General features: G+C 43.1%; 1 protein-coding gene across 2 annotated transcripts; it reads right to left on the bottom strand.

Annotated features, from left to right (window-relative positions):
* Positions 1–8,460: 8,460 nt before the first annotated feature.
* On the bottom strand, positions 8,461–11,227 carry LOC102968081 (calcitonin receptor-stimulating peptide 1-like). Of its 2 annotated transcripts, none has more exons than XM_015537978.2 (3): positions 11,105–11,227; positions 10,651–10,788; positions 8,461–8,626 (listed from the first exon to the last, which is right to left on the bottom strand). In XM_015537978.2, exons 1-3 carry the CDS (start codon positions 11,188–11,190, stop codon positions 8,461–8,463), a joined length of 390 nt encoding a protein of 129 aa, XP_015393464.1. In that variant the 5' UTR covers positions 11,191–11,227. The 2 variants fall into 2 exon arrangements, with proteins under 2 accessions (XP_015393464.1, XP_042814312.1); XM_042958378.1 differs by lacking the exon at positions 8,461–8,626 and adding an exon at positions 9,533–9,731.
* Positions 11,228–26,649: the final 15,422 nt, after the last annotated feature.

Here is a 26,649-nt window from a genome sequence, read left to right as displayed (position 1 = left end):
AGACTCTGGAACCAGATGGCCTAGGAACAGGTTTGCTATGGATCTGCTAGCTGTGTGGCTTTGGTCAATCTATTTAATTTCTCTGTATCTCAGTTTCATCATCCATCAAGTGGGGCTTCTGATAGTAATTAGCAGTCATTGTAAAGATTAAGAGAGTCATTTACAATGACATGCAGTCATTGTAAAGATTAAGAGAGTAATTCTGTGGGGGCGCCTGGGTGGCTCAGTGGGTTAAGTGTCCAACTCTTGATTTTGGCTCAGGTCATGATCTCACAGTTCGAGAGTTCGAGCCCTGCATCAGGCTCTGTGCTGACAGCTCAGAGCTTGCTTGGGATTCTCTCTCTACCCCTCCCCAGCTTCCCCCTCCCTTTCTGTCTCTCTCAAAAATAAATAAATAAACTTAAAAGAGTAACTCTGTGAAGCACTTATTATAAGCCAAGTATATAGTAAGCACTCAAAAATATTAATGACTATTAATTTCTATGTTTGGAGATATATTGTTCATATTAGCAAGTCAAAGGAGAAAAACCATCAGGTAATGTTGTTAGATATCAAAAGTATTTTGATAACGTTTCATATTCATTTATTATTTTTAAAAAGTTCTAGTATACAGTAAGAAGAAAAATATTTTCTTAAAATAATTAAGAAGCTCCATTTGAAATCTGTAGCCTTCATCATCAAGGATGCCTATTATCACCAACATTGTCATGATGTGATACAAAAAGAACAAAAAGTATGAAATAACATTTATTATTATTTACAAATGATACATTTGTCTACCTAGAAAACCCAATGCCAGTCAAAATCCAAACAGGATTTTTAAACAATTGGTAATTATTCTAACTTTCTCCTAGAAGAAAAATAATGTATAAAAATTGCCAAGAGCATGTTGAAACAGAGAAGTATTGGGGTGCCTAGGTGGCACAGTTGGTTAAGCAACTGACTCTTGATTTTGCCTCAGGTCATGATCTCACACCTGTGAGATCAAGCCCTGGGTCAGGCTCTGTGCTGACAGCAGGAGCCTCCTTGGATTCTCTCTCTCTCTCTCTGTGCCCCTCCTCCACTTGTGCTTGCTTGCACACTTGCTGTCTCTCAAAATAAATAAACATTAAAAAAATGGGAGAGGGAGAAGTATGAGGTGCTTTTGGCTTATACGAGGCCTCATCTTTTACAAGTGCAAGAGATATACATATCAACACAAGAGAAAAGAAAGACCAGAAGAAGATAGCATATGATAAGGGTGGTGTTTCAAATCATTGTGAAAATTGTTGGCTAATTAATAAATGTTTTGTGAAAAGTAGACATAATTTTATTATTAATAAAATCTATCACTCCATTGCATTTGTAAATACTGTATGTTTTCTGAAATCCATCATATTGTCAGGCGATATTTGCAGAACCAAATTTGAACCATGCGTTTTGGAAGTGATTCCAAAAGCCAAAGGCTTATTGAGTAGGGTACATTAATTCTGTAATAAGAACTCTTGATATACATATTTCACCTGCAATTCTGTCAGTTTTTATTTCACATAATTTGAGGCTGTGTTGTTGGATGCATGTGTGTCTATTATCAATAGATATTCTTGCCACTTTGCTCCTTTTCCCACTAGATGATCTCTTTCCTTTTCCAATAAGGTTTTTTTCCTCCTGAATTCTATTTTAATCATATATTATGAAGCTCAACTTGTTTTTCTTCATATTTGTCTTATGTATCTTTTCCTACCCATCTATTTTAAATAATTTTGAATCCTTCTAAGTGTTTATTTCATAGAAAAAAAAAATCATTGCTGGAGCCTTAAAAGAAAGTGCAACCTGATAGTCTTGGTCTTTTATTTGGTGACTTTAATTAATTTACAATTATTTTAAAGCTATGTGAATACTTATTACTGCCATCTTTTCTCAAATTGTGCATTAACTATATGTCAGGGGTCTTTTTCATGAACAGGTCTTTTTTTTTTTTTAATTTACATCCAAATTAGTTAGCATATAGTGAACAATGATTTCAGGAGTAGATTCCTTAATGCTTCTTACCCATTTATCCCATCCCCCCTCCCACACCCCCTCCAGTAACCCTCTCCTTGTTCTCCATATTTATGAGTCTCTTATATTTTGTCCCTCTCCCTGTTTTTATATTATTTTTGTTTCCCTTCCCTTATGTTCATCTGTTTTGTCTCTTAAAGTCCTCATATGAGTGAAGTCATATGATTTTTGTCTTCTTCTGACTGACTAATTTCACTTAGCATAATACCCTCTAGTTCCATCCACGTAGTTGCAAATGGCAAGATTTCATTCTTTTTGATTGCCGAGTAATACTCCATTGTCTATATATAACACATTTTCTTTATCCACTCATCCATCGATGGACATTTGGGCTCTTTCCAAACTTTGGCTATTGTTGATAGTGCTGCTATAAACATTGGGGTGCATGTGCCCCTTCGAAACAGCACACCTGTATCCCGTGGATAAACACCTAGTAGTGCAATTGGTGGGTCATAGGGTAGTTCTATTTTTAGTTTTTTGAGGAACCTCCATACTGTTTTCCAGAGTGGCTGTACCAGCTTGCATTCCCAATGAACAGGTCTTTCCACTGAACAGAACAGATTCTGTTTCAGTATTAAAAATGTATGCATTCTTAAAAAAAAAATTTTTTTAAAAAAGGGGGCGCCTGGGTGGCTCAGTTGGTTGAGCGGCTGACTTTGGCTCAGGTCATGATTTCGTGGTCCATGAGTTCGAGCCCCGCGTCGGTCTCTGTGCTGACAGCTCAGAGCCTGGAGCCTGTTTCAGATTCTGTGTCTCCCTCTCTCTGACCCTCCCCCGTTCATGCTCTGTCTCTCTCTGTCTCAAAAATAAATAAACATTAAAAAAAATTTTTTTAAATGTATGCATTCTTTTTAAATTTTATGGTATGTCCCTTAATATAAAAGACCTATACTTATGACATTTATTTTTACTAAACATGAGTATAAACAGTACTCAGTTTAGAAAATATAAAAGACCTATACTTATGACATTTATTTTACTAAACATGAGTATAAACAGTACTCAGTTTAGAAAATGATACCTAAGGAAACAAATCCATGGTGGGTGCTGCCTTTATACCCCTCTTCATGACATCTTCTTCCCACCCACTCAAAGTTAATAACTTTTAAAAATATGATATTTATTCTCCTTGAACGTAACTATATTTTTGCTACATATATATGTATCCCTAAATTATGTATAGTAATGTTATGCATGTTTTAAATTCAATACAAATGGTACCATCTGTATGTACCTTTTGCAACTTACTTTATTTTGCATCCAACATTATATGTGAGATTTATCCAGGTTGATACATATATTTATATTCATTGTTCTGTAGTGTATTGTACATATCCATTATATGAATAAACCACAATTAGTTTATCTAAGGTATAGATTATCAATAGATAGATAAAGAGATAATAGCATATGTGAGTTTCAGAAGCAGTAGACTGGAACCAAAACAAAATGAACATTATTTTTTTTTAATGCTTATTTATCTTTTGATAGAGAGAGTGAGGGGGAAGAGGGGCAGACAGAGAGGGAGAGAGAATCCCTAGCAGGCTCCATACTGTCAGCGCAGAGCCCGATGTGGGGCTCAAACCCATGACCCATGAAATCATGACCTGAGCCGAAACCAAGAGCCGACCACCCAACTGACTGAGCCACTCAGGTGCCCCAAAGTGAACATTCTTACAATGATTTTAAGGAGATGAAATGCAAATGAACTCATAAAAATAGATGGATAAAATTGCTAAGTTGGACATTAAGCGAATTGACATAAAATCTCAATAAGAGGAAAAACAAGCCATGGTACCAAAAACAGTTCCATCAACTGATGACCCCTGTATTAGTCTGCTCTGGCAGTCATTACAAAATAACACAGATTAAATAGCTTAACAACAGAAATATATTTTCTCTCAGTTCTGGATGCTGGAAGTGCCAGATGAAAATCCCATCAGCATTGATGTGTAGTGAAATCTCACTTTTATCTTACACATCGCTGTCCACCAGCTGTGTCCCCACCTGGCCACTTCTCTGTGTGTACATGGAGAGGGAAAGAGAAAGATCTCTGCTATATCTCTGTTTTTCTTTTAAAATTTTTTAAATGTTTGCTTATTTTTGAGACAGAGAGAGAGACAGAGTGTGAGTGGATGATGGGAAGAGAGAAAGGGAGACACAGAATCTGAAGCAGGCTCTAGACTCTGAGCTGTCAGCTCGAACCCACAAACCGTGGGATCATGACCTGGGCTGAGGTCAGACATCCAAGCGACTGAGCCACCCAGGCGCCCCTATCTCTCTCTGGTTTTATAAGGCCTCCAGTCCTATCAGATCAGGACCCTACCTTTATGACCTCACTTAATCTTAACTGCTCCCTCAAGGCCCTATCTTCCAATACAGTCACATTGGGGGTTAGAGCTTCAGCATATGGATTGTGGAGGTACGTGTTCTCTCTCTAATACTCCCAAATCTTATATCCCATTTAGCTTTGCCACAACATTATTATAAAGCAACCTCAAAATCTTAGTGGTTTACAAAAGCAAATATTTATTTTTCTTGGTCATGGGCAGGTAGTAGGGATGAGTGTGGTCTCAGCTGGTGTTGGCTGCGTGTGGATCTAGACTGCAGGTCAGGTTTAGGTCCACAGGCTTCATTTTGGAGTCCAGGCTAAAAGGGCAAAGGACACCTAAGCATGTACTTTTCAGGGTGATTCCAGTACCACAAGAGCACAAAACCCAACCACATAAACATGTTTCAAACCTCTGCTTGTACCACATCTACCAGCATCCCATCAGCCAAATCAAGTTACTAGGCTAAGCCCAAAATCAAGGATCAGGGATGTCCATTTCACCTACATTGTGGCCATGGTGAGAATAAACATACACACACACACACACACACACACACACACACACGCACGCACACTACCATGGGAGCGATAGTTCAACAGGCACAGCATAGATTCTCAAGCTCCAAGTGTTTGGCATGAGTCTTAATGACACTAGAAGACATTGTTTTGCTATGACGGCCCATGTGGGTTTTCCGTAGTAAAGACTGATGCTGCAGCCACACCATCCATAAACTAAAAGTCTTTTGTCTCTCATGTTGTGCTTTGATTCCTCACCCACTCCCTACAGCGCTTCGTAAAGTTCTGAGCCAGTGCACCCTGCTTTTGTTTGGAGAGTTCACATTGGTCACACTCTTTCACTCTGTGAGCTCTGAGTCCATTGAGAAGTATGGTGGGAATTCAGTGCAGTATTGGCTTTATTATGGTGAAGTTGCCTTGGATCCCAGACTGAAATGGTTTCTCACCTGTTTCCCCTCCTGATATGACTTCCTAGTCATAGGTATTACTCCTAGAGAGCACCCTGCCTGTCTGCTCTGTTTACAGCGTGGGGAGGAAGCAAAGCTGGTCAGATTAATACAGAGGAGGAGAAACATAGAGCAAGAAGGGTGCTCAAACTAAAGACACAGGCCTTGTGGAGGCAGGAGGCAGAGTCACTGATAACTGGTGGCCACTGCGGAAACCTCCAGGCTTTTGAAGGAGTCACTCTCTAGGTGACCGAATTCACTGAAGATGAAGGCCCTTGGACAGTTTGGCTTGAAGAAAATCAGGCCCAGAGGGGACCTGGTAGTTGACCATGAACATAAAAAAGACATAACTCCATTACTTCTCTCATTCATTCAATAAATATTTGAGTCCTACCTTGTGCCAGGCATACTGTTCTTTGTATTGGCAATTCAGCAATTAACAAAATAGCCATATCCTTGTCAGTGTGGTACTGACATGGTTTATGGAATGGGGTACAAACATTAAATAAAAAATGTAGATAATATATATTCTGACAGAAGGTAATAAATGGTAAAGACAGAGAAAAAAGGGAGGGAAGAGGGTTAGGGTGTGTTGGCAAGGTGAGGTACAATTTCAGAAAGGATGGCCAGGGTAGGTGATATTTGAATAAAGATCTGGAGGAAATGGGGCCATGGGGTTAGAGCATTGTGCAACAGGTGAGGCAAGTGCAAACACTTGAGGGGGTAGGTGCCAGGGTTGAGGAACAGTAAGGCCAGTGTGTGAGAGGAAGTACAAGATGAGGCCAGACAGGTCATGGGGCTGGTGGTGAGAGGAGGGAGGGAAGATCATCGTGGACCTTGGAAGTCCCCACAATGATCCAGGGGCTTATTCCATGAAGTGGGGAGTCAGTGGAATACTTTGTGCATAATGAAGACATTTGGGTGATTTACCTTTACAGCGCCAGTTGGGCAACAGTGTGGAATACAGACTGAATGGGAACAAGGGTCATATTCCGTGTGCTCCTGAGAAATCATTAGAGTCAGTGGATATAAGGGGGTGACTTTACCAACTAAAGAACCTCACCTAACTGACTATCCACCAGTGAAACTGGGTGCTCAGTCACCTTGGGAGTCAGCAGCACGTAACTGACAGTCCCAGTAGATGTGAGGGTTGTTAACGCTGGGAAATTCCTACATCAAATAAGGCATTAAACTCTGACATCCCAGATTCCTTCCACTAATGAGCATCTCTGGTGCCACAGCATATATCACCCTAATCTCCCCCAGTTAGAATATAGGCTCCATGAATATAAGGAGTTTTGTCCCTTCTGTTCATTGATCTATCCTGGTGCCTTAAATAGTGTCCAGTAAATAACAGCCACTCAATTAGCACTTGTAAATGTTTGAATGTCCCTATTAAACATATTGCAGGTTTTTAGGGATGCCTGAGTGGCTTAGTCAGTTAAACAACCGACTTTGGCTCAGGTCATAGTCTCCTGGTTTGTGGGTTCAAGCCCCATGTTGGGCTCTGTGCTGACAGTGCAGAGCCTGCTTGAGATCCTTTCTCTCTCCCTCTCTCTCTGCCCTTCCCCTACTCATGCTTCCTCTCTCTCAAAATAAATAAATAAACTTAAAAAAATATATTGCAGATTTTTGAGCATCATACTTTTGTTCTCAGCACCTCAGAGAATAAGAATAGTTGGTTGGATGGCACCTGATGAATTTTCCAGGCCTGCCAGTCAGTGTGATTGCATTTCAGACTCTGAGCCATTGTTTCTAAAGGGCTTTGCAGGCTATAGGGTGTATGAAGGGTGCTTATGGGGAGGGAAGGCAGGGATGGGCAGTGGCAAAGCTGAGTCAAGGGGAAGTACACAGAGAACCTCTGGTGCTAGGGATCTCTGAACATGAAGGTGGATTGTCTTGGAGATGTCTCGAGTTCTTGTTCCATTAAAGGTGTTTCCTTAAAAGCTAAAGATACAGGATACAGAAGACCTATCCCATCCCAAGCATGTTGCCTTTGCTTCGTGGTCAGCCTGGTCAACAAAGTATTCACAGGTCTTTAGGCTTTCCTTGGAAAAACACCATAAATAGCAGTAGGGACGCCTGTTAAGTGTATTTAAAACCTCTTTTTTTTTTTTCTCGTCTTAATGAAGTTCACCAGTGACAGTATTTTTTCAAAGACTTCTGTGTGGGCACAAGCATTATTATGCATCCCCAGACACCCACCCGGCAGCTACTTCCCACCCGGCAGCCACTTCCCCCTGAGGTTTAACAGGATTGCCAACATCAAAAGGTAGGCTGACGGGGCTCACCTTTGCCACCAGATAAGCCAGTGAGACCTGCTGTTACGTTTATTGAACAATCAATACAACGAGATACACAGTATGTCTTTGCAATGATTTTATTTCATAGTTAGCTTTAGTTTACTTCAGTATATGTGCTGCCGAAGCGAGCACAGCTTTAGTTTATTTCAAACTAAAGAGAATGTTTTTAATATTAAGCATGCATTTATATGTGTCTTCCATGCTCTGTATCCGATGAGTTGCTTTCATTACAAATTAAAAGTAGACTTCGCTTCATGATGACCTGGAAAAAAACAATAACCAGAATTTTGTAACTTTATTGTGAAAATATTGAAATCTATTATCTCATTTACTCTTTAAATTAATACTAGCTAGTAGATATTGTTACCTTTGATTCACAAATAGGGAATTTGAAGCTCAAAGAATGTGTGACCCATGGTCATATGGCTAATAGAAGGCAAATAGTTCTTGACTCCAAATGTATGTTCTGAATTCATATGTAAATATACCAAAAGTATGTCCCTACCTTTCAAACTCAAATGATAGAATATTCATAATTATAACTTCATGGGACAGACATTTAAATAGATTTGTATTTTCTAGCAGATGATCCCAGTATCACAGGGAGATACTGGGAAAATGGAGGAAAATGAACCTAAATTTTAGGAGTTTCAGCTACTGGAACTCCCTCTTCTCTTTCCAGACACTGGTTGGGCACATTGCCCTGTGAATTTTTCTACTTAATGAGCTTAGGGAGGGTTAAAGTGTGGACTGCATCCCTGCAATACCCAGTTTTCCAGCCTCCCATCTGACAGTACAAGGGCAGTCACCTTCCTGGAGTTGTTTACTGCTTAAGTCCAAGGTCCCTGCGGCGCCTGTTGTAGACTTTGAAGCCCATAGAGGTAGGCAGCAAGTTGGTGTTTGCCACGCTTCCGGCTTTGCTCAGCAGGCCTCCCAGCCAGTGGGCCACACAGGTGGCAGAGTTGCAGGTTCTCTTCTGGACAGTGACTCTGATTAGCAAGGTGGAAAAAGAAGAGAAGACCTGTTAGAGACTGGAACAGATACCTGCCACATAGAACCATCATCGTAAAATTACTGCTCTGAGAGGCACCAGTTAACCTTGTGTCTTTCCTCAATCACAATTGTCACTGCAGAAATACACAGGCTCTTGGGGAAAATGCCATGATCACTCCCACAGACATTCCCAGGGGTGTCAGAAAACCCAAGGTGGCTCCGGGTGAGTGGCCATGGAACACAGAGCTGTAACAGCCTGTCTTTCCTGTATAAATAAACTACAAATCAAGAAAGGCTTATGAGACACAGAGAATTATGGCCCCAAACTGATCCTAACACGAGGATTGTCTGGAAGTCACATCCCACTCAAAGGCATCAAATATCCCTTGTTAGAAATACAAAATTTCCCCGACTTACCTGGAAGAAAAGGCGATTTTACAGCGTTGGGTCCCCGAGGTGCTTACCTGTTCTTTACTGCTCCTGTTCTTCCTACTTGAGGTTGGTCCAAGGACTAGCTACTCCACCCTGCACCCAGCTACCACAGGGCTGAGGCTACTTCTAAGCACAGGTCCCTGAATCTGGAAAGCCTGTGGTGTGGGCCAGAGCAATAACCACCACCGCTCAGGTCTTTTGAGAAATATACTTTTATTCCCCATCGGCAAACACATTCACAAGCAGGACTGAGAAGCCGTGCTGTGATTCCTCAGGGGAAGCACAGGGCTGCCCCCCATCTCTTCCTGCGTGATTCTCTTCTGGCCTGTTCCTCTTGCTCTCCTCCCATCTGAGGTTCCAGACATCCACTGCCATAAAGAAAGCCACCGATACCAGCAACCCGAGAGGACCACACGTATCACGATATAGGAAGGAAGGAAGAAAGGACATTAGAAAAGAGAGGGAGGGGTTTAATAGGCATCCTGGGTCATGCCATCGTGAGGGCCGTGGTCTCTCTCCAAGCTGCTGGCCATGACCCTTTTCTTGCCGGGTGCTCCGACCCCAATTGCAGTCTGAGGGAACGTGTGAAACTTGTTGAGGTCCTGTGTGTATGTGCCCAGCACACAGGTGCTCAGATTACTGCACCGCTTAGCTCGGAAGCTGTCCAGGCTGCAGGGAAAAGACATGCCAGGTGGTACCATGCACCAGGGTCTGCCCCTGTGGTGATCGCCCAGAAGGTTAGACCAGGGAGGGGGCACTCTGAGTGGGGGCAGGAGGGGCAGGCAGGAGGGCAGCTCACACATCCTCCATTAGGAGAACTCCGAGGTTTGCTGAGCCAGGGCAGCATGGGGCAGGGTTGCAGCGGGGAAGGGGTGCCCTTTCCTAGCCTTCCGCATGCCGCTCAGTCCTTCTTGCTCTGCAGAGAGGTCCTTAGGGTAGATGCAGGTGCAGCACATGCCAGGCAGTGCCGGGGCCGGGCCAGGGGCTGGCGTGAGCTCCAGGCTCATGGGACACGGGGAGGTGGGGCTGGGGAAGGGCGTCTGGCCCCATGACAACATGCACGTCTCCACAGATCCTACACATCTCAAGCCCCCAGACCTACCTCAGGTACTGCTCTACCTGACCCCACCCTCTGCAAGGCCTTTGGCTTCACCTTGCAAATGTGCAATGAAGGCTCCATGTGGATGTGAGAGAACGTCAAGTGCAGGTTTACAAGGAGAAACCAATTTCTAAAATCTCCTGGGATCTGTGGGGTCCATCTGCTGGCCTCACACTTACCAGTCCTAACTCCTCCAATGCTGGGAAGTCTCCTCATTGCTTTCAGACCAGTTTCCGGAGGGAGGGATTTCATACCTTCCCCAGTTGCTTTCAGAAATGGATCTTTTTACATGTGGTCTAACCATAGTCTCTGTGTGGGACCTCTGTTTTCAGTGGTGCGTGAGAATAGCTGGGCCCCAGGCCGAGGAGAGCCATGGCAGTGTGCTGGCCTCCTGTCCAGCCGTGTTCCGTCTTACCTCTTAGGATATGCCTTCCTTGGCAGGACAGGAGGGAGGGGATGCCCTGAGCCAAGTGGAGTGGGGATCCTCACCTGGAGCCCTCGGTCTCCTGCTCCTGCTGCAGTTCACGGGCCTTCCTCTGCACAAAGTCCTTCACCATTGCAGTCAGCAGGAGGCGCAGTTCCTCCTCATTGAGCATAGCAGCGTCCTGAGGACTCTCCAGAGCAGACCTGGGGAGGGGAAGAAAACACAATAGAAGCTCTGGGTCGCTGCCTGTCTCTCCCAAGATAAGCAGCCAGGCTTCCTAGTAAAAGCAACAGAAGCATTCTGTCAGATCAATGAGTTATCTGAAATTTATAATAAAGAATATTGTATATCAGTGCTGTTTTTCAATTATGTGCTACACACCTTATATCAGAAAATATATACTCCCCTTTGCCCGGCTTACCAGTTGGTAAACTTTCAGCACACCACAATTTTGAGAATGGAATTGTCTGATCCCAGGAGAAGTGGGAGAGGAGTGACCTCCAGGCAGGGCTGGCTTACCTGAATGGTGCTGCCTGGAGCATGCCCACCTGGTACAGGGCCAAGATGCCAAGAACCAGGAGAGGAGAGAACTTCCAGAAGCCCATGGCGCTTCTCTGCAAGGGAAAAAGAATGTCATTTTCTGCACCAGTTTGAAGTTCCATGAGCCCAAGAACCTGGACTCTGGTCCTGCTTCTTTCTTCCTGTAACTCCCTGGCATGGTGGCTTCAGGCTGGTAATGCCATTCCTTTCCCCAGTGTTTCCTCACTGGGGAAGTGGACTGTGGGAAGATCCAGTGAGACTGAAGCAAGCTATCCCAGCAGGACAACTGGGGAAAGAGGACTCAGTCCATAGCCCCCTCCCCACCACCTCACACACTACATTACCTGCTGGCCAGGTCTCCATTGAAGACAATCCCGGGACAATCTCCTGTTTCCTACCCAGAGCTGTACTCCCTGTGTAGGGCTTTTGATCATATCTGGCCATGGTGTGGGGCGGGGGGGGGGGGGGGGGGGGGGGGGGGGGAGTTAGCTAAAAAGGGAGTATCTGTCCCATTGGAATCTTAGGGAAACTGAAGAAACAAATACTACTGCTCACCTGCTCTGCACTCTAGTAGAGAATCCCCTGCAAGAACCAAGTTTAGCAGAGTCTTCTGAAAACCAGGAAAAAAGCTCCCAGGACTCACTACTGGGGCTTTCCTTCCCGGGCTGCCGACCCCTAGTCATTGCACCTATTTGCCACCCACTGGCGCTGGTCCAGGTTCCGAACCGATTTCCCAGGGACCACTAGGCACAAGACATGATCCCGTGAGCACCCTTGTGTCCTACTGTGTGCACAGTGCCTGCGGAGCTCCAGCGTCCTGAGCGCAAGTGTAGCAAGAGACAGCGAGACTGATGGAAAGATTAAAGCGGGAAGTCTCCGAACTGAGACGGCTCAGTGTACCTGGGGTTTGAATAGCGGAGTAACAGATTTTGTGACAAAGAGACCCAGACAGAAGTGCCCAGAGACTCAAAGATGGGCAGGAAGAGCAGATACAAGAACAACTAATGCAGAAGAGGGAGAGAAGAAGAGGGAGAGAGAAAATCATACAGCGAAGGTAGGAATCTCGGGGCTCACCTGGCAGCAGGCAGCAGGTGGCTTGGAGCCCAGGCGGTGGCAGCTGCGGTAGCGTTGGCGTCGGGCGATGGCGCTGTGGAAGTGTCAGGGACACTTGAGCAGAGCAGTGGCTCGGCTGCCTCCCAGCACCAGCAGCTGCTCTTATTCCCGCCGCTCTGGGTCTGGGTGGGGTGGGGGGGGGGTCCAGGAGCTCTGAGCAACCAATGAGGGAAAAGATCACGTACCCCAGATGGATTGTGTCACCCATTTGCGTCTAGAACCTAGAACATTCAGCGGGACCATCCCACTTGTATTTGCATTGAGGTCATTGATGGAAGTGGAGGGAGGGAGAGGGATGGGACCAAGAAGGAACATCCTTATAAAGTGAGCAGGAAGTTGAGGGCAGTTTGATGTCATGGTAAATTTCACCGGTTAAGTTCCGCTGCACAGGTTTTGAACATGTGCCCCACTCTGTCCCTAGCTTGCGTTCTTACAGGGCAAGATCCAGGAAGCAGGGAATCCTGGCTCCTCAAGTCTGACCCGAGACCTCCCCACCCCCAACCCCTGTCCAGTGGAGGCTTGGAGGGATGACAACGCGCATCAGTGTTGATTCTGGGCTGGAATTACTCTGAGGGGCAGAGCTCCCGGGAAGTCGGAGATAGAAGTGATAGCAAGAACTTTGTCAGAACTCAATTCCAGCTGTGCCAATTCCATGCTGTAGAATCAAGGGCAGGTAACTTCTTAGCACCTCAACGTACTCACCTTTGAAATGGGGACCATAGTCCCATTTTGACAGTGTGGTGTCCTTAGTAACCATGTACCTGTCCCATAACAAGGTAGAGATTTAGAAGAACACTCAGGCCCAAATGGGGGATTCTGTGAAATCGCGATCGGTTTTCCTTCTTCCCACCCTATGTGGCTTCCTGGACTCCTGCTGAGTGGTCTGTCACGTGCGTAGGAGTGGAGAGCCCCGCTGTGCCTCAGCATAAGTGTGTAAGGCACCAATGCTTCCCAAGCCACCAAACAAACCTCCAGCCCTTCCCTCTTCCTATCCGCTATCCATCACCCCAGGTCCTCAGCCTGCTGGAGCCATTTGCTCAGCTGCCCCTTGCTTCCGGCTGCTGTTTGCCAAGTTGTCCCCTGCGCCCACATCCCCCGCACTTCAGTCCTCCTCTAGAGAGCAGGGAATGCTTGCAGGTACTGAAGAGTCCCTGCGGACACCAACACTCACATTCAAAGCTTTCACACACACAAACTCACTTCTGTCTCCAAATCATGTGCCCACTCCCCAGAGCTCAGGCAGGCACAGGGGTCTGACACACAGGACACCCTGTGGGTTCTCTCTGAATCGCAGCCCAGCCTGCCTCCGAGTCTCTCCCCCATAGGATCGCGTGCACACATGGCATGATGCTGATCTGCTCGCATCAAATGCACTCACTCTCATTTTTCAAAAAAAAAATATTTATTTTGGGGAGAGCGAAAGCAGGGAAGGGACAGAGAGATGGGGACAGAGGATTCGAGGCAGGACAGAGAGATGGGGACAGAGGATTGGAGGCGGGCTATGTGCTAACAGGCTGATAGCATTGAGCCCGATGCAGTGCTCGAACTCACAAATCGGGAGATCGTGACCTGAGGAAGAGTCAGATGCTCGACAGACTGAGCCGCCCTGTGCCACTGCACTAACTCCCAATTTTAAGCGTGCTCTCTAACATGCAGTTATTCAGCACCAGATCCTCTCCGGGACCTATCCCAACTGGAGGGCTTTAGGACCTCTCCACCTGATCTTTCACTCCTCTCCTGCCTGGAGGTCCAAGGTCCTGACTTGCTGCCCTAGGCACGGAGAGTGCCGAGAAAGCGGCTTCTCACTGTTCCGAGGATCTCTGGGTGTGAGCGAGCAGCGCGTCCAAGCCTCAGCCTCTACACACTTCCCCAGCGCGGCAAGCATAACCGTGGCGGCAAGTCTGGTATTCCAGCCACAGTGGGTGGGGACTGCATCACGGGCTGTGGCGGGCAGGCAGAGACCCCAGTTAGGTGGTTTTCCCAGGCAGAGCAGAAATCCTGCCCGGGTACGTCCTATGTGATCCGGGCAACGTACCTGGGCAACGGTGCATCCCTATCCTCAGTCCCCAGAAGCCTTTGCGTTTCATAGAACACACCTGCCTTTTGCCACGTCTCTTTCCCTTCCAATTTTGTGCCTCTGTGTTGGGGACACCTAACTTCCAAGATGCTCTATTCAGCATTCCTCGCTCTTAACTCCTGGTGCTGCCCCCAACGTGAAGGAGTAAGTTCGGAGGTACGAAACTGTTCTCTGAGTCCACCCCTGATTTACCAAGTAAATACAAGGAAATTTAGACCTTCGTGTGTGCAGATTGCTAGCTTATGTCCAGCTATCCCTAAATCCTCTCCCAACTTAAGGCTAATATATAAATCGCTAAGGAAGGGGCACCTGAGTGGCTCAGTTGGTTACTTGCAGGGACTCTTGGTTTCGGCTCAGGTCAGGATCTCACGGTTCCTGGGTTGGAGCCCTGCATCGGGCTGTGTGCTGACACTGCCGAGACTGCTAGGGATTATCTCACATTGTATCTCTCTCTGCCCCTTCCCCGTTCTCTCTCTCTCTCTCTCCACACCCCCCCGCCCCGTCTCTCAAAATATAGAACTTTAAAAAATAAATCACCAAGGAAAATACTGATGTTAAAATAGCAATTTGACTGTTTTGCTCTTGATTGATTTTCTAATCTTATTTCGTAACTTGGTGTGAAAGGACCCACGTGTGGGCTCCGTCTGCATCGGGACTCTAGTCCCTGTCTTTGGCCTCATAGCCACGACCTCAGCTGGGGGAATGGTAGCAATGTCTCCTCCCTGCTGTCAGTTCCTGAGTACACAGGCTCTAGGCTGGACACTGAGCCCAGCACCAGGTCCCACAAGATCATCTCCCACAAAGCCCTGAACACTGCTGCCTGGAAGCCTGGGTGAACAAACCACGGAAGTGCATTCTCCAAGAAGTTTAGAAGATCAACAGCCAACAACTTCCTGATCATCTTCTGAGCCAGTTCCAGCCCCCTTCACACAATCAGGGGACCCCTACAGCCATCACTGCCATGGTGGAAGGTATCTGCCAGTACAGACTACAGGTGCCTCACAGGTACCTCACTCAGATCCCTGACAAGACCTTGTCCATGAGCATAGCGGATGCCTTCACCATAGGGGCACCTCCGACACAGGACACAGTAAGACCCCCTACACACCCCTCTCAAGAAGGACCATGGCACCCCTAGTACCCGCATTGTAGGTAGTCTGCGGGCTGTGCCCCAAGCGATCCGACCGATGCCCTCGTGGACGACAGACTGAGGACAGTCAGTTGGTATTTCTGGGTCCTGTGTGTCACCAATTTTGGATGGGGCCGGAATCCCCACTAACTTTCGTCCTGTCCTGCCTTGTTAGCTGAGCTGGGAATTTTCAGCGAGTCAGGGATAACCTCAGTCCCGCTGACTATCCTCTCATTCTCCTTGCACGAAATAATTTAAAGAGAGAAAATAAATCCAAAACCATTTTCTACTGAGCTACATGCCTGATTATCAAGTGAAAGCAAGGAACAAGTTCAGACCTTTCTGTGTGCAGATGGCTTAAACTGAGACAGGCAATCCTTGAAACTCCTCTGGGCTTCTCGTGGGATCGCCTGCACACACAGCCTGACAATGATCTGCTCTCATCATACCTGCACTAACTCTCAATTTTAAGCGCACTCCCGAAACACAGTTATGCAGCACCTCAACCCTCTCCAGGACCCAACCCACCTGGAGGGCTTTAGGACCCCTCCACCTGATCTTTCTACTCCAAGCTTGCCGGGAAGGTCGGAGGTTCAGACTTGCTGCCCTCAGCGGGTAGAGTGCCTAGAAAGAAGCTGTGCATTGTTGCCAGAATCTCCCAGTCTAAGAGCAGAGTGTGTGATTCTCAGGCTCTACACACTCTCCCAGCACCGCTGCAGGTGCGTCGGCAGCCGCGGGCTGCAAATACCCCGCCCATAAGGCGGGCTGTGAACGTGGTTGGTGGGCCTGCATCACGGGGCTGTGCTTGCAGGCAGAGACCCCAGCCAGGCAGAAACCGCCCTGAGTGTGCCGTGAGTGACCAGAACCACAGTGCACCCCCATCCTCGGTCCCCAATAGCCTCAGTGTTTTAGGACACATCTGCCTTGTGCCACATCTCTTCCTCTCCCAGGTTGGTGGCCTCTGTGCTCAGGGACAGCCTGCTTCCAAGATGTCTTTAATTCAGAGTGCCTCCTTTTTAACTCTTGGCGCGGCACTGCCGTCAGGGAACAAAAGCTTGGGGCTGGAGAACTCCGTGCAGGTTATGCTGGCAAGGCTGCAGGGGAACCCGGGAATGGTCAATAGGATGCAAGTGTGCTTAGGCACAGAGTAAAGATTGGTGAGCGGAGCAAGGGACAGGGCTCAGGATGGTGGATCCCAGGCTCAGTGAGTGCATGCCAGAGGCTACACAGACAACCACTGCTGACCCAGTCTAGGACCTTGGCTCAGCAGTTGAGGTCCTGAGCTTTCCACCTGGAGGTGCGGGGCCAAACTGGTGAAGGCGGCAAGCAGATACTGGATGGCAGGACGGTTGGACTCTGCCACTTGAGGCAGTCATAGGGGACTTCTCTCAGGTGCCACATACTTTGACAGAAATGATTTCCACTCCAAGTCTTGAAGTTTCTAAATAAGAACCCTATGAAATCATTTGTAAATATGTACGTCCGTGGACTGTGTTTTGCTGATGAGAGAACCAGCCATAACTTCCTCCAGTGCAGTGGTGACGAACGGCTAAGAGATGACTACTGTAGTGGCCAACTTCATGGCTACCTCACTTTGCAGGCTCAGGACTTTCCCTCTGGCTTCCATGTGTGCCCTGAGCCTTCAAAGCCAACGTTCATTCCTCACTCGGAAATCTTTCGTGGTTACAAACCACAGGCTGGTGGTGTGTGACAAGAATCAGGGTCTGTACCCAGAAGGTGCTAGAGTGGCTTCCAGCCATTTCAAGTTTTACTTTAAAGGTCAGTCTGTCTGCAAATAGATGAAATTAACAGAGTAGAGAGCCCAGAAATAAACCCACGATTATAGGGTTAATTAATCTATGTATGACAAAGGAGGCAAGTATATGCAATGGACAAAAATCGTCTCTTCAACAAAAGGTTTTGGGAAAACTGGACAGCTGCATGCAGGAGAATGATCCTGGAGCACTTTCTTACACCGGTGATACACAAAAATAAACTCAAAATGGAATAAAGACCTACATGTGAGACCTGAAACCATAAAAATTCTTCAAGGGAGCACAGGTAGTAGTTACTCTGACGTCAGCCATAGAAACAGTTTTCTAGATATGACTCCTCAAGCAAGGGAAACCAAAACAAAAACAAACTATTAGGACTACATCAAAGGAAAAAGCTCTGCACAGTGAAGGAAACAATCCACAAAACTAAGACAACCTACTAAATGGGAGAAGATATTTACAGATGATACATCCATTAAAGGATTAGTATCCAAAATATAGAAAGAACTTATACAGCTCACCACCAAAAAGTAAAGAATGCAATTAAAAAATGAGCAAAAGACATGAAAAGAGAGTTCTCCAAAGAAGACATACACATGGCAAACAGACACATGAAAAGATGCCCAACATCCGTAATCACCAGTGAAATACAAATCAAAACCACACCGAGATACCACCTCACACCTGTCATTATGGCTAAAATCACAAACCCAAGAAACAAGAGATTTGTTAGTAATATTGTCCTAAAAAAGGAACCCTCATGCACTGTTGGTGGGAATGCAAAATGTCACTGTGGAAAACAGTATGGAGGGTCCTCAAAACATCCAAAAATATAATTACCTTATGATCGAGTAATTCCCCTACTCAGTATTTATCCAAGGACTGCGAAGCATTAATTTGAAAAGACAAGTTCACCCCTGTTTATTGCAGCATTATTACAATAGCCAAATATAGAGGCAACCCAGTGTCCACTGATAGATGAATGGATAAAGAAGATGTGGTATAGGGGCACCTGGGTGGCTCAGTTGGTTGAGCGTCCGACTTTGGCTCAGGTCATGATCTCGCAGTTCATGGGTTCGAGCCCCACATTGGGCTGTGTGCTGACAGCTCAGAGCCTGGAGCCTGCCTCAGATTCTGTGTCTCCCTCTCTCTCTGCCCCTCCCCTGCTCATGTTTTTTCTTTCTCAGTCTCTCAAAAATAAATAAACGTTAAAAAAGAGTTAAAAAAAAAAGAAGATGTGGTATATAGATACAATGGAATATGACTCAGCCATAAAAAAGAATGAAATCTTGCCATTTACAACATGAATGGATCTAGATGGTAAAATGCTAAGTGGAAAAAATTCCTTCAGAGAAAGATAAATACCATACACTTTCACTCAAGTGTGTAATTTAAGAATCAAAGCAAACAAAGAAAAAGGGACAAACCAAAACATAGACTCTAAAATATAGAGAACAAACTGGTGCTTGCCAGAGGGGAGGTGGGTGGGGAGATGAGTGAATAGGTTCTTACTGTGATGAGTAATGAATAGAGTTGTTGAATCACTATATATATATATATATATAGATAGATAGATATAGATATGTATATGTATATCCCTGAAACTAATATGTAATATGTAAACTGTATGTTAATTATACTAGAATTTAAAAAATAATACAGTTGGTTTAAAATAAAATAAAATAAAATAAAATAAAATAAAATAAAATAAAATAAAATAGCCATTTGTCCATTTGACCTTTGATATCATGATCTTATCTCATAGCTTTATACCTGGAAATCAGGGTACATTAGAAACAATCTAGTTTGGAAAAACAATTTTACAGCAAGCTGATAAACTCTACCTGTAACATTTATTTCCATTCTTCTGAATCAGATTCCTGCACTTTCTTATTTAAAGTGTTTTAAAAGATGATTTATCAGGGTGTGCCAGAGTCTTGTACCTGGTTGAAAATTCTTATGTGAGTTTTTATGCATTTAAAAGGATTCTACCCAATGGGTTGCTCCTTTAATTCTACACAGCTTGGGTATGATACAGACTCAGCAATGACACCAAAACCACAACAACAACTGCAGGAGCAGTAGCAACAACACCGCAAATTCATTCTCTTTAACCTGGGGAAAAGTCAGAGCTGTCAAATTTCCTGGAGAATCTCCACCGAAAATGGATTGCACTGGGTTCTCCAAGGAGGGAGCATGGAAGTTGCCACTCTGCCCTAACAATAAGTGAAAAGCTGAAGAGACTGAGGGGAAAAGAACAACCCCTGCAGGGTCCTTAAGAGAGCTGAACACATAGCAAACCTTTGCCCTCAAGATTGGAGAAGCAGATGAATGCAGGGAGTTATGTCTTACCAGAGCAAACGCTCAACAAGGGCAAATCTCAGTGCTTGGAGCTAGTGCTGGGGTAGGTCACCAGCAAGCTGCTGGAGGCTCAGTGTGGGCAACTCTGAGAGTTAAAAACTCCAGGGACAGACACTCACTCATAGGAAACTCCCACAAATGTGCATTTTACCCCTAGGAACTTGACCAGGTTCTCAACAGTACATGTGAGAGAAAAATCCACTGGTGGGATTTACCTCCTGGAGCTGTACCCAGTTCTCAAAATGAATAACAGAAAAATCACCTAGTGTTGTTCCTAGAGAGGGAGGGGAAAGGAACCAACCACTTTTTTAATATACCAGAGCTGCTTCTTCAGAAGGCCTGCCCTCAGGAGAAACCAGTTAACCAGAGACTAATGTGCCGAAATATCATCCCTAACTGACCAGGGGGAAGGGAAATACCCAGCTCTAATCAGCGCTAGCCTTCCAACAGCCAGAAGAGCCTAGAACCAAAGGGATGACATCAGTGGATTTTAGAATACACAGGGAATGAGAGAGACATTTATGGCAGAATGAAGGAATGGGATGTTGTGTTCATGCGATCTTCCTGGACTCTCACAGTGGGAAAATAAGAAAACCCAGCTGACTTTGCTGCAGAATGGAGTCAACTTGCACCAAGGGCTGCTCTCCCAACCCTAAGGCACCTTCTTTGCTCTGGGCACCAGGGGAGGTTCCTTCCAGGTTCCAGAGACCACGTTTAGGGTGTCCTCAGCTGCCAGGGAAAGAACTGAGGGTGGTGGAGGAGGACCAGGTCACTCTGAGAGGTGGATGGACTCAGCTGGTGACGTCAAGAAATTATTCTGGCCGGGTTCTTCTTCGATCATTAAAATTCTCCCTTGGCTCAGACTCACACGATACAGAATGGCTCTCCTCTCCCTGGCTGAAAACACTGTTCCATGGAGAAGAGGGATAGAAATAGGAACCTTTCCACTGTACCAGAAAGCTCCTTGCAGAGGTGACTCCTTTAGGGCACTGTTCAGGAACCATAAGGTGCAGCTAAATGAATTTCCTTTCTAACCAGAGTTGTCTGGAGTTGGTAAGAGCATGGCTTTGGAATCTTATTGCAACTGGGGTTGAGTCTTGGCTCTGTCACTCCCTGTTGTCCTTGAGCAGATGATACTCCCCTGGAACCAGTGTTTCTCACCACATAAAATGGGAATATATAATAAGTACCTAGCAGGAGTAAAGTTAAAGATAAAAATAAATGTTAAAGACCAGGCACGTTGCTTGGCACAGAGCAGATACTTAAAAGTGGTGGCCATTGCTGTTTTGTTGTTGTTGTTGTTGCTAAAGCTTATCTAACTGCATCATCAGCTCAATATGTTAAATTAAAGGAAATCAGTACATACTCTGCCTTTTTAAGAGGAAGTCACTGTATCTTTAATTCTCAAAATAAAACCAACTGCCAAAGCCACAGTAGAAGGAATCTGCTTTCCGGAAACCTGTCAGATGCATGCCTGGCCATGTTGCAGGCTCACTGTCCAGCAGGATTAATGACCATTTACCTTAAACACCTGGCACATTGCCTGGCATGGGAGAGGCAGTCAAGAGTAGGGGCTGTTATTATCATTATAACAAAAACTTACCGTTGGAAGTGACAAATTGTACCAACTTGAATCGAAAACTAGGTAAAATGCATTGCACACTCCTCTCCCTTCTTAAATACAGTAAAGGGAACGTAATTGAAATCCTTTCTTGAGGATTCATTGATACCATCATAAAAAACGTCACTTAATGTGTTGACCTGAATACAGTGCTGTCCTCAAGGGAGTAACACATGTAGGGCTGATAACCCCAACTAGATATCATGCTGTTGGTTCTTTTTGATGTCTAACAACTATATACTTTTATGTTTATTTTATTTTATTTCTTCCCATCGGGTTGTCAAGGATCTCTCCTAGCTGATGTCATTGTAACTGTCTTTAGCAACATTCTCTCCACTTGTCTTTTCATTGGGTATGAGGTGAAAGAAACAACAAAACAGAAACTATAAAAGCCAAGCTTGGTATAATGGTATAGAAACAAACAGCCAATAGGCATTAACTGAAACCCTGGAAATCCCAGTCAAGAACTATAAAAGGGGTCTTTGTGGTCAACTACTCAATTAATCTGTACTCAAGAGAACAGAAACAAAACTTGTTGGAATTATGTGCAAATACAGAGCAAAGAGATGTTGAGTAAGCACTTAAGAAATCATGGTCAGAAAGTCATGTTTTGTTTTTTTTTTTTTCACATTTTGGCAGGTGTTTTCTTCCCACAATTCTGTGTGTGTGTGTGTGGGTGTGTGTGTGTGTGGTAAAACACACATAAAATAAAATTTACCACATTAACCATTTTGAAGTGTACAGGTTGGTGGTGAATACATTCATGATATTGTGCTACCATCACCCCCATCCATCTCCGTAACTCCTTTTCATCCTGTATAACTGAAACTCTGTACCTATGAAAGAATAACTCTCCGTGAGCCCTTCCCCCCAGTCCTAGCAACTACCATTCTACTTTCTGTCTCTATTTCTGGTAGTATTTTTAGCACCTCATCTAAATAGAATCATACAGTATTTGTGGTTTTTTTTACTGGCTCCTTTCACTTAGCATAATGTCTTCAAGTTTCATCCATGTTGTAGCACGTGTCAGTTTCCTTCCTTTTTAAGGCCGAATAATGTTTCACTATATGGATATACAACATTTTGCTTCTTTCATTAATCAGTGGACACTTGAGTTGTATCCATTTTTTTAAATCTATTATGAATACTACTACTATATGTATGAATGTAAATATCTCTTTTAGACCCTGTTTTTAGTTTTTTGGGGTATATACCCAGAAGCAGAATTGCTGGATCATGTGGTAATTCTATTTCTAAATTTCTTGAGGAACTATCACATTATTTTCCACAATGGCTATACCTTTTTACATTCTGGATATATAATGGCTATGCAGTCATTTACAGTCCATGTCATGCACAAAAAGTGCACAAGAGTTCCAATTGCTCCACATTCTTGCCAACATTTATTATTTACTTATGTATTTTTTTTAGTATCCATTCTAATAGGTGAGAGGTGGTATCTCATTGTGTTTTTGATTTGTATTTCCCCAGTGGTTAACTATGTTGAGCATCTTTTCATGTGCTTACTGGCCATTTGTGTATCTTCTTTGGAGAAATGTCTTTTCATGTTCTTTGACCATATTGGAGTCAGGATATTTGTGTTTTGTTTTTTCTTTTAGAATTCTCTATAATTTCTGCATTTAATTCTTTATCAGATATATGATTTATAAATACTTTATTCCATTCTATAAATTGCCATTTTGCTCTGTTGGTAGTTTCTATTGATGTACAAATTTAAAAATTTTTCATCACGTTAAACTTGGCCATTTTGAATTTTTACCTATGCCATTTGTGTCATAAAAAAATAGTGGCCAAATCCAATGTCATGAAGTTTTTGTTTTCTTATAAGAATTTTTTGTCTTATGGAGATAAATTCCTTTATGTGTTACACTTATGCCTTTGATCCATTTTAAGTTAGTTTTTGTATATGATATTAGGTAAAGGTCCAATTTAATTCTTTTTCATATGGGCATCCAGTTTTCCCAGAACCATTTGTTGAGAAGACTGTCCTTTCCCCCACTGAATGGTCGTTACACCCTTATCAGAAATCATTTGATCATACATACACAAGGGTATATTTCAGGGCTCTCTGTTCTAAATCATTGATCTATATGTTTGTCCATATGCTAGCACCAAAGATTTGATTACAGTAGCTTTGTAGAAATGTTTTTAAGTGATTTTTAGATGTATAACTGACATATCATTAGTTTCAGGTGTACAACATAAAGATTTAAATATTTGTATATATTGCAAAATGATTACAATGAGTCTAGCTAACATCTATCACAATACATAGTTACAAATATTTTTCTTGTGATGAGAACTTTTGATATCTACTCTCTCAGCAACTTTTGAACATGCAGTACAGTATTATTAACTATAGTCACGATGCTGTATATTATATCCATGTGACTTATTTATTTCATAACTGGAAGCTTGTACTTTTTGACTCCTTCACCCATTCTGCCCCCTCCATCTCCACTTCTGGCACCCACCAATATGTTCTCTGTATCTATGAGCTGCCTTATTTCACTTAGCATAATGACCACAAGAATCTTCCGTATTGTCACAGATGGCAGTATTTCATTTCATTTTATGACTGAAATATATATAAATATGCATATATATACATATGCAAATATATATGCCATTTTTACCTTATTCATTCATTGATCAACAGACATTAAAGTTGTTTCCATATACTTATTGACTATGCTGTAATAAACATAGGGATGTAGATATCTTTTCAAGCTAGTGTTTTCATTTCCTTTATACTCAGAAGTGGAATTACTGGATCATACAGTATTTCTATTTTTAATTTTTTGAAGAACCTCTATACTATTTCCCATAGTGGCTGCACAAATTTACATTCCCACCACAGTGCACAGGGGTTCCCTTTCTCCACATCTTCACCAACACTTGTTATTTCCTGCCTTTTTGATACTAGACATTCTGATTGGTTTGAGGTGATATCTCCTTATGGTTTTGATTTGCATTTTTCTGATGATGAGTGATATTGAACCTCTTTTATGTACCTGTTGGTCATCTGTATGTCTTCTTTAGGAAAATGTCTATTCAGATCTTCTGCCTATTTTTTAATCAAATTGTTCTTTTATGTGTTGTATGAGTTCTTTATATATTTTAGATATTAGCCCCTTATCAGATACAGGATTTTCAAATATTTTCTCCCATTCAGTAGGCTGCCTTAACATTTTGGAGATAGTGTCCTGTGCTGTGCAGATGCTTTTTATTTTGATATAGTCGCACACTGATTTTTGCTTTTGTTGCCTGTGCTTTTGGTATTGGATCCAAAAAGTAATCACCAAGACTGATGTCAAGGAGTCTACTACTGCCTGTATTTTCTTCTAGAAGTGTTATGGTTTCCAGGCATTACATTCAAGTATTCCCATTTTGAGTTAATTTTTGTGTAGGGTATAAGACAGTGGTCCAGTTTCATTCTTCTGCATGTAAACAGCCAGTTTTTCTAACAATATTTATTAAAGAGACCATACTTTCTCCATTGTATATTTTTGGCTCCTTAGTCATAAACTAATTGAACATATATGCATGAATTTATTTCTGAGCTTTCTGTTCTGTTCCATTGATCTATGTGTCTGTTTTGATACCAATCCCTTAGTGTTTTCATTACTATAGCTTTGTGGCATAGTTGGATATCAGGGAACATGATGCCTCCAGTTTTGTTCTTGCTCAAAATTACTTCGGCTATTTGGAGTCTTTCATGGTTCCATACAAATTTTAGAATTGTTTGTTCTATTTCTGTGGAAAAATGACACTGGAATTTTGATAAGAATTGCATATAATCCACAGCTTCCTTTGGGTAATATGGACATTTTAACAATATTAATTTTTCCAGGCCATAGGCATGGAATATGTTTCTATTTATTTGTACCTTCTTCAATTTATTTCATTAGCATCCTATAGTTTTTAGAGTACAGATCTTTCACCTCCTTGATTAAATTTGTTCCTAAGTGTTTTATTCTTTTGGATGCAATTGTAAACATTGTTTTATTAATTTCTCTTTTTGATAAATTATTACTGTTATTAGTGTAGAGAAATGCAACAGATTTTTGTCAATAGATTTTGCATCCAGCAACTTTACTGAATTCATTTATTAGTTCTAAAAAATTTTTGGTGGAGTCCTTAGCATTTTCTATATTTAATAATATCCAGTCACCTGCAGATGGTCAGTTTTAGTTTTTTCTTTCCAATATAGATGCTTTTTATTTCTTTTTGTTGTCTGAGTGCTCTGGCTAGAACTTCCAATACTATGTTGAATAAAAGTGGTAAGAGTGGGCATCCTACTCTTAGAGGAAAAGCTTTTAGCTTCTCACCATTGAGTATAACATTAGCTATGGTCTTGTCATATATGTCCTTTATTATTTAGAGAAATATTCTCTCTGTACCCACTTTGTTGAGAGTTTTTATCATAAATTGATGTTGAATTTTGTCAAATGATATTTCTGCATATATTAGGCTGATCATATTATCTTTATCTTTCGTTTTGTTAATGTGGTATATCAAACGATTGATTTGCTGAACCATCCTTGCATCTCTGGAATAAAGCTTACTTGATCATGATATGTGATTCTTTTAATGTATTGTTGAATTTGGCTTGCTAATACTTCATTGAGCATTTTTACATCTATGTTCATCAGGAATATTGGCCTGTAATTTTTTTTTTCTTGTAGTGCCCTTCTCTGGTTTTGGACCCGGGTAAAACTAGGCCTCATAAAGTGAGTTTGGAAGTATTCCCTCAGCTTCAGTTTTTTTGGAAAAGTTTGAGATGGACTGGTGTTGATTATTTTTTGAATATTTGGTAGAATGCAATTGCCAGTGTAGCTGTCTAGTCCTGGGCTTCTGTTTGTTGGGAGATTTTCGATTATTGATCCAATCTCCTTTTCACCAATTAATCTGTTCAGATTTTCTGCTTCTTCCTCATTCAGTCTTCATAGGTTGTAATTTTCTAGGAATTTGTCCATTTCTTCTAGGTTGTCCTATTTTGGTATAAAATTGTTCATGGTAGTCTCCCTACAGTCCTTTGTATTTCTGTGATATCAGTTGTAATATCATCAATTTCAGTTCAGATTTTATTTACTTGAGTTATCTTTCTCCTTGGTGGATCTAGCTACAAGTTTGTTGATTTTTGTTTGTCTTTTCAAAGAACCTGCTCTTAGTTTTATTCATCTTTTTACTTGTTTTTTGTTTGGTTTTGTTTTGTTTTTAGGCCCTCTTTCATTTATTTCTACTCTGATCTCTGCTATGTCCTTCCTTCTACTAACTTTGGGCGTTGTTTGTTCTTTTTCTAGTTTCATGAGGCGTAATGACAATTTACTTGAGTTTTTCTTGTTTCTTGATTCAGGCATTTATCACTACGACCTTCCTTCTTAGAACTGCTTTTGCTGCATCCCATACATTTTGATATGTTGT

The sequence above is a fragment of the Panthera tigris genome, chromosome D1, assembly GCF_018350195.1.
Source record: "Panthera tigris isolate Pti1 chromosome D1, P.tigris_Pti1_mat1.1, whole genome shotgun sequence".
NCBI classification, from domain to species: domain Eukaryota; kingdom Metazoa; phylum Chordata; class Mammalia; order Carnivora; family Felidae; genus Panthera; species Panthera tigris.
The sequence above is the reverse complement of the archived record's forward strand: the minus strand, read 5'-3'. Positions and strand labels throughout refer to the sequence as shown.

What these genes read in the sequence shown, in the direction of transcription:
- LOC102968081 (XM_042958378.1), bottom strand. Translation starts at nt 11,190, where the DNA reads ATGGGCTTCTGGAAGTTCTCTCCTCTCCTGGTTCTTGGCATCTTGGCC. An exon ending in CTCCAGGCAGCACCATTCAG is followed by an intron (nt 10,789 to 11,104) that starts GTAAGCCAGCCC and finishes TCCCCTCCCCAG; the next exon opens with GTCTGCTCTGGAGAGTCCTC. An exon ending in CAGGAGACCGAGGGCTCCAG is followed by an intron (nt 9,732 to 10,650) that starts GTGAGGATCCCC and finishes TTTTCCCTGCAG; the next exon opens with CCTGGACAGCTTCCGAGCTA.